The sequence below is a fragment of the Caenorhabditis briggsae genome (assembly GCF_000004555.2).
Source record: "Caenorhabditis briggsae complete genome, chrIII, whole genome shotgun sequence".
NCBI classification, from domain to species: domain Eukaryota; kingdom Metazoa; phylum Nematoda; class Chromadorea; order Rhabditida; family Rhabditidae; genus Caenorhabditis; species Caenorhabditis briggsae.
This window is the reverse complement of record NC_013490.2, coordinates 8,449,533-8,457,998: the sequence shown is the minus strand read 5'-3', so window position 1 is coordinate 8,457,998 and position 8,466 is coordinate 8,449,533. Positions and strand designations below refer to the sequence as shown.

The 8,466-nt window shown below is 40.4% G+C and overlaps 2 protein-coding genes across 2 annotated transcripts in view; one reads left to right on the top strand and one right to left on the bottom strand.

Annotated features, from left to right (window-relative positions):
• Positions 1–4,800: 4,800 nt before the first annotated feature.
• On the top strand, positions 4,801–6,688 carry Cbr-sel-8 (the record flags this gene model as incomplete). Its single annotated transcript, XM_002641431.1, has 4 exons — positions 4,801–4,907; positions 4,986–5,538; positions 6,024–6,403; positions 6,499–6,688. 4 exons carry the CDS (start codon positions 4,801–4,803, stop codon positions 6,686–6,688), a joined length of 1,230 nt encoding a protein of 409 aa, XP_002641477.1.
• A 1,477-nt stretch (positions 6,689–8,165) lies between these two features.
• Cbr-ptp-1 overlaps positions 8,166–8,466 on the bottom strand; it is a gene marked incomplete at both ends in the record, with an annotated part of 22,870 nt that continues 22,569 nt past the window's right edge. Inside the window, one exon of the mRNA XM_002641428.1 lies at positions 8,166–8,252. Within this exon, the coding sequence (XP_002641474.1) occupies positions 8,166–8,252 (87 nt within the window). The remainder of the gene's footprint in view (positions 8,253–8,466) is intronic.

Sequence of the window (8,466 nt, the reverse complement as noted above, 5' to 3'; positions counted from 1 at the left end):
CCAAAGGAATCGTCACGTACTCTTAACAAAACCCGTTAATGACCTCAAAACGAGCTCTGCCTCAAACTCCACGGTCTCCACTTCTATTCGTACATATAAAATACACTTTTAACGGGGACGAAACTGAATCCGAGCACCTATTAATCATCAGCGCCACAGCGGCAGCAGCATCAGAGAAAAGCAGTAAAAAGTAAGATATGTAGCAGGAACACAGAGGAAGCCGGCAACTAGCCGAAAGTGGGTGACCGGGGTCCTGTTTTCTGGTAGGGAAAAGGAAGATGCGAAAAAGAAGAAGAAGAAGCAGGAGACACACGGTGACAGAAACAACGGGAGATTGCGTGTGTGTTTATACACATACTAAGACATCAAGAAAAAATATGCTTCTCCTCCGTTTCTCGTTTCCATCTACGGTGGCTTCGCTTACTATTCTTAATATTTTGAGCCTTCTCCTGCAACAGTTCTTCTTCTCCTTACCGAATTCCTACAACGGGTTTATATACGAAAGTTTTGCTTCTACTTTATATTTAACCACTGCCGGTTTCTGTTCCATAACTTGCATCCCGTTGGTGTCCAACTCTCCGTCGGCATCCAATTTGTGTGCTCGTGTATGTTTTTTTATTCGAGAAGCTGCTCAACGACATTTTGGCACACTCTTTTTTTCTCGTCTGGGTGCTTTATTATTTATTCCCGGTTCAAGCACGGCTATGCTGCTCCCTGAATTTCAAGGGACACAATTGAGTGACGTCGCTCGAAAAGATACACCTTCGGTTGCCATATACAAGGATTAATAACCTATTCTCTAGTTTATATTATCCTGATCTCATCTTATGTGTTAGAGAAGTACCACGGTTGTTCTTTGGAGATTTACTATATATCACTTCATACAATTTCTTTTTTCTTGTTTCATTCAAACAGGATCATGTTTTTCTTTAATTCTTCCTATTGTTTTCCGGAAGCGAAAGTTGATTTAAATCTGATCGTTTTTGCTTCTGTTCCGTTTCAAATTCACTAAGATCCAGTTCGTTTAAGTAAAAAAAGGATCCGCTAAATTTTTTGGGATTTAGATCCGACTTCAATTTCTGGTTTTTTACATATTGCTTTCGTGGTTTCAGTACTAGAGACTGATCATATGCTTTATTTTGGTTTTTTTTGAATTAGATACTACAAAAAGACGTCTTTTTATTTTGATTTATGTCCGAACCGACTGATTCCAGTGGTAACGTTCATGGCAATTAAACATAATATATAGAAACGAGACACAGAGCATCAGAAGAGACCAAGAGCGGCAACTTGAAAGATTCTAAACGAACACACTCCGATTCTTCTGTCCATCACTATATCGCAGTCGCCGATGAGTTATTTTGAATTGAGGCGCCCGCCGCCGCGCGAGGATTGGTCTCCAGTGCTTTCTTCCTTCCAACCACCATATCTTCCAATTCGCTGTCCGTGGGGGACACCGCTCCTCGCGCTCTGGTGACCGCCATCGGTTTGTGTTGTGTCGTCCCGTCCGTCGATGATGATCGCGCCTCTCATTTATTTCGACGTCTCCCCCCATTTCCCCCTCTTTCAATTTTCTCGTGTAAACTGATGATCTAGTAATCGGAAGCGATATGTGTCTCCGAAGAAAAGGAAAAACGACTACTCGGTATTTCATGACACCGACAGAATAAGTATGCACCTAAATAGGTGTCTATTCTTCGTTGTTCATCAGCAAATCGTTTTATTGTACATAATGAATTGGCCAGTGGTTTTTTTTTGCGTTCGGCTATCTCCTTTTTTGTTTCGTCCATGCATACACCCAATTTTTTTGACGTTGCGTCGAGTCACTTATCAGTTTTATTGTGACGTTTTTCTTTTTTTTTTCACCGAATTTTCAACTACCTACTTTCTCCTTTTCCATATTTAGAGTTACTTTTATATCATTTGTGTCTATCTGGCAATCCGGAAGTATTCTAGAAGTTTTAGTATCTTTCAAAGTTATTATTCCTCATTCTCTTCCTTTTCTTAGTCTAGACCTAGAAATCTATTTTTTTGGGGGTGATTCAGAATGAAGACTGTTAGTCAGCTCATCATCACTCTCACAAATCTCACTTTCTCCGTTACAAAGCTGAACCCTGCAAGAATTATCATCTTGTCATTTATCTAAAACGAAACGTCGCTAAAAGTCGTTTGGAGAATGGAAAGAAGGAAACCTCGTAGCAATGTGTCCCCTCTTCGAATTATGCCTTTTTAATTGATTCGCGAAAAGAGTCGAAAGGGCAAACGGGTCACCCACCAACTAGCACTCGATTCTCGCTGGTTTATACTTTCTGATGTTCTTACTTCTACTACTTCTCTCCCTTTTCATCTTTTTTTTTCGTCCACTCCTTCACATCTCCGGTCGGGGCCGACAATGCCGTCGTTTGCACTATTTCTGTCTTTTCCAACATCTTCGAACTTAGAACTTATTCCTGTGGTAGAGACATAGAGAGACAAGAAGAGAAACACTGGTCGCTGCGATGATGGTGTTAGCGATGGTGGTATATGTCGCCCAGTTCCTTCTGTGACTTAATGTAGTGCTCATTCGGTTCTTTTTCTATCAAAAGGATATGACGCTCGGAAACCAAATGACTTCACAGAGCATTCGGTTGAGTCTTCCAAAGAAAATGATCATTGTAAAAAGATATAGAAAAATTCGGCAACACTTATTTTCTTTGTTATACTCAATTTATCTATGTATTAACATCGCCTTTTTATGGGTTTCGTGTGATTGTAACGAAGAAAACACTTATGTGTTAGTGTTTGCGAAAGTGAGGATTAGCGAGGTCTCGAGTGATCACCCAGGCGGTCTCTTCTGATCTTGCCACTGACCAAGCGCATGCGCAGCCTTTTGCACTTTTCGGCGGTCCGGTGTGCTGAGACGTAGAAGATCAACGGGGTTGATGACATTTACAATAAGTGTATTCTACAGCCATCCGGTCTCACGAGGTTATATGGACTTTGCTAGATGATGGAATTTCACAGCTCCATAGTTACCAACTTCTTTTTTTTTTCTCCACCCTCGTCGTCATGATAATTGTTGTGCTCTTTTCTTACACTTGAGACTCCTTCTTAGCTCTCACCTGGCTCCTTCTCTTCATAGAGCCACGTTCTGACGTGCTGGACCTTTTTCGGTAAAGCTTCGTGCCATCAGGCTACACACATGCAGCAAACACTCGCATACACACATGCACACACTCACTAAACACATCGAGACACTCTCCCTTTTTTATTCCGAAAATACACACATGAAACCGCTCTCTTCCTCTACGTGTTTTTGGTTCTTCTTGTGATGTCGGCTCATGAGATCATCTCTACTTTTTATCTTGGTACTTTCTGTGTGATATTTTATAATTTAGTAGTCTTATTCATGTCCATTTGCAAACGTTGATGTTGTCTTCCTGTTTATAATATTGAACTCGCGTTCCACTGGATTCTCCGTCGGCGCCTCTTCGTCTCACATACACTCGCTATTCTAGCGTTCACTCGCTTTTGTCTTCGCATTTTCAATTTCTTCCTCTTCTGTTCACTCTCGGCGCCTCGGTTTTTTTGCATGGCGCCGCTGCTGTCGCCGCAAAGCTGCATATATGTGTATGTGCATGAATGTATATGTTGTGCGTATCTTTTCCTAAACGGCTGGTCGTTACTGTTCATATTTTTTAAATTGCTTGTGTCACACTACGAGTGCAATTCGCTTCTCGTACTAATGAACATTTTCATTTCCATCAGAGGTGACAAGGCATAATAATTTTTAGGACCACACGAAAACTAAAGGAAAGCAATTGAGAAACGAAAGCTGAAGAAGGTGAATGGAGTTAAAGCTAGAGTGCCGAGTCGACTCGAAAATCGATGATTTTTGTCGACTTTGAAAATCGACACAGTCGATATTCAACAATTCGACAAGGCTATTTGTCGATGAAAAGCAAGCGCTACGTTACCCTTGTCTGCATTTTAACGTGATGGTGTTTGCAGAAACTACCGAGCAAAAATTAGCTAATACAGTAATCTACTGTAATTTTATTTAATACAGTAATCTTCCGGAAAAAAGGTTTTCAGATTAATAAGTAGTTGCAGGAAGAATTCTATATTTTTGACAATGCTGTGTTCTCCCCTATACCTGTAAGCCCTTTTTTGTTTTTGATTAGGCCATATTCACTATCCCAATAGAATTAGTTTTCTCCTATGTTGTTCACGGATTCATTCTACCAGAACTTTATAATTGAAAGTTTGCTTTTCGTCGTTCTCTGAGGTCCTGTGCTCTTCTTTCTCCCAGTTTGTCCTCGTCTTTCTCTCTTTGCTCTTTATGTGCTCAGAAATTCAAGATACTTCTCCTTTCTTCTTTTCCACAATTCGCCACTCCTCGCCTTACGCCACGCCACACGCCGTCTTCTTCTTCTTCTTCTTCTTCTTCTTCTTCTTCCTCCGCCCATTTTGCTCATTCATTTCACTGCTCACCACACTGCCGTCCTTCTATTCCTCCTGCTTTTCTTTTTCTTCTTCCTATTCCTTCTAGTCAGTCAGGAGGCGGGGAGGCCCTCCATCGAGATTTTGTGCTTCTCGTGCCAACCCTAATAACAAGCACATCAGATGTTTGAAATTGACTAGTCGTGTCTTTCTTTTCTTACCCTCACTCTCCCTCTTTATTTTCTCGGAGCCTTTCTTCATTTTTTCTACACACGACTTTATTCTTTCCATGTTCAATCCGTTCGCTCTCTCCAACATTCTCTTCCTATGCTTGAATGATTCGAGATATTTCAGACCACCGGAAAAGACGTCGCTGGAATGAAGCCGTCAACGAGTAAAGCGGGTTCATCAGCACAGTCGCCACCACCAGAGGAGCCGAATTCAGCATATGTTAACAACGAATTGCCAGATCCAGATGACGAGCCGTGAGTTTTTTTTAAATAATTTAGTCTTCCCCAAATTATGTTAAGCGCAGTTTTTTTTAATAGGAAAAGTGTTTTCAGACTTGTGAGCGAAATGACCGTGTACAACAAGGGTCAAGAGGAGGCTCGTCTCAGGTCGCAAGAAGCATATGAGAAGTTCCAGAAAACGAGACAAGAAAGTATTTCAAGCCAACGAGCAGTGACAGCGCAGCTCTACCATAGATTCACAGAGGATGAGGAGCGGAAGAGGATGGAACATCAGAAGAACAAGGAGGCGATGAATGCATCAGTGGCTTCGGCATCTCGAAATGGGCATATTGATAATCGAAAAAGAAGAAATGATGTTGGTAGCCTTTCTGCTGAAGAGGAATGGAGAAGAGCTCAGCAGCAGCAGCATTGGATGGGTCAAGCAGCTCCAATGCATCCAAGTTATCAGATGCAGCAACAGTATCATCAGCAGCAAGTTGCTGCACAACATCATCAGTTTATGGCTCCGCATTCTGTACCAACTCCTGGATCAATCCATCGGCCAAGTCCGTCCGGGATGCAGAGTGTCTGCTTACCGACTTCCGACGAAAACAGTCTCGATGTTCCCAACGGAGAATGGTTCGATAAGCTGGCAGTTATGGTTGCTGTAAGTTTCAAGATCATTTTTACCTCAAGCCTATTACTTGTTCTAGAAACTCTTAATACCATACTTGTGGAAAAGATGGCCGGCCCGCGGGCCGGAAAAAATTACACATCGCCAGCCCGCTTTTTGAAAATTTCGAAATTTTAGAGCAAATCATCATTTTTCAAGATGGCTTTTCTCCTTAATAAATAAAAATCCACACTAGAGGAAGATTCTGTCGAAAAAACTGTTTTGAGGTCGTTTTTAGAAAAAAATTCCATCCTTGGCTTAATGAAGTTTGATTTTTTTTCTAAAAATTCAATTAAATTGACTTTTTCGGATGGTTGTATGCATTTGGATTAATACTTGTGCTATTAAAAATATATTGGCACATTTGAAAAGTAACATTTTCGAAAAGTTGTCCTAGGCGGGCCCAGGGTTTTGAGGCATGCGGGCCGGCTCGGCCCGGCCATCCACATGTATGCTTAATACAATGTTGTAAGTTTCAGGAAAAGTACGATGCAACTACAATACTGGGACCGGACACATATGATGTGTACTTAAACGAACTAGACGCAATGGAGCCAGTTGGGGAGACGGTGAAAACTCCTTCAGAAGCGGGACAATCAGCATCACAACCGATGAACCCCCAGCAGCAGCAAATGGCTCAGCAACAGAACAAAATGAGGATGCTGCAGCAACAAGAAATGATGGAGCAGCAACGGCAACAGCAGATGATGCATCAACACCAGCAACAACATCGTCAGCAACAAATGCTCCTGCAACAACAGCAAATGCACCAATTGCAGCAACAAAATCAGATGAATGGTGGCCAGTTCACCCAGGCTCAGCAGCATGCTGTTTATCTTCAAAGGATGCAGCATATGAGGTAAGAATACTAACTAAAACGAAACCACTTTTTTTTCGAAATGTTTAGAGAAAAATATTATTCTTAAATGTTAAAAATAACCTCTGATATAATAGATTGCAACAACAACAACAACAACAGCAACAACAAGCTCAACATCATCAGCAAGCTCAACAGCATCAACAACCACACCAAAATGGAGTCATGGGTTACAGTGTTCCAAATGGATATGCTCACCCAAATGGATATGCTCCTTATGGACATCACATGCCGCATCACACTCCATTCGCCAATATCAATGGATGACGCGCTTTTTGTATTTGGGTTGCGATCTAGGCCAGTTAGTGCTCATTTGGTTGAGATTTTTAAAAAAATTTTCTAATCCGAAAGTTTTCTAAAGAAAATTGTAACCTGATAAGCATCAATTGGTAACGTACTATTTCTAAATTGAGATTTTTTGTGCTATAGAATTGTCGAATTGGAAAAAACTGGCACTTGTGTTCTCGTTTTTGGGATTTTCTGAACCCAATTTAGGTTTTTTCGTAAAAGTATGATCGCTTCTGTATAATCTGAATTTCAAAAAAAAAAACCCGAACTTAACAGAGGCTAGCTGATTTTCAGGTGCCAGTTTTTTTTATTCGACGATAAAAAATTGTTTTGTGAATTTCAATATCGTATTATTCATGACTATATCCCCCACATCTCCCCCGATCCCATTTCCGTCATCTTGCCTCATCGAGCTGGAATTCCAATGAAATTCTAGTCTCTTTTTTTCCAGCTGAACACTACTTGTTCTCTTCATCTGTGAATTTCTATTCAGCAATATATGTTCTGAGCAATCCTAGATTTATCGGACTCCCCATAGTTCATGGCTGGCCATGTTGGTTTTTCTCGTATCTCCCCATTTTCCCCCATGATTCCCGAATAGACTGAGAATTTCCCGTATATGTACCGTTTCTTTGATATGTTCCAAGTTCAATACCGATGTACCATTCAACTTCCCCCTCATCTCATTTTGCTAGTAGGCAATCTGTAAGTTTCGCTTCGCTGGTTCGACGAAACTCTAAATTTTGCATTTCATACGTTCATCTAAACACCTCATTCCTCCTTTGTTTCATTTCCTTTTTTGTGTTTTTTCTACACTTTCCTTTCAATCTCTTCCACGCACCCTCTATCCGTATAATTGTTGATTCCTGGTGATTTTCAAAATCCGTCCCCTTTCGTCTACCTGTTTTCCTTATAATAGTATTTTTTAATGTTCCCTGACACCCAATTTTTCCTATCACCCGTTCATCTTCGTCCCCATTGTTTTTTTGTGTCATGTAAACCGTGGAACGGAGACTGTAAAATTTTATATGAAAGGAAAGTTTGTGATGTAGTTTTGTATTGATTCTTCGTCCTATACATACAAGTATTGCGTTTCAGGCGATTTTCCGTACAGAAAAAAAAACAAAAAAAAAAGATGATGACAAAGTATTGAGAAAGAAAAGGGGAGAGAGAGTTTGGTGGGCTGTAAAACAATCCAAAAGAGGAAAAATGTACGAAAATCACATAGGTGACCCATTGAGATAGATTTAGTATTATGTTATGAAAATATTACACACCAAAAAATTGACTAGTTTTTGAGAGAAGGAGAAAATTAAAAAGACGACTACAGTACTTTTAAAAAGGAAGGCAAAAAGCTAGCACCTTGCGGGGATCCGTTTCTTGAGAGTTCGATGGGAAAATTGATTGAAAAAAGGAAAAGAGTGAAGGAAGAATCGTGACAAAAAAAAAGAGGATTCTATCGTTTCTGATATTCTGCCAACGGTTTGATCGTTCCTTCGTTGTACGCCCGGAGAATAGAATCGCACACGAACGTGTATTGTCCCTGGAATAATAAGTTTTTGAAAAAAGGAAAATCAATTTTTTAAAATTTTTAAAAATTTATTATGGGGTTCATCAGGGAGTCGGCAAAATAGGTAAAAAACTCCGCGAAAACTCGGAGAGTGTTCCAATCTGGCTGAAACTTTGGGGAAAACTGGGAAAAACTATAGGAAACATTTTGCCAAAGTTTGGGGTCAAAATATCAACTTTGAAAATTT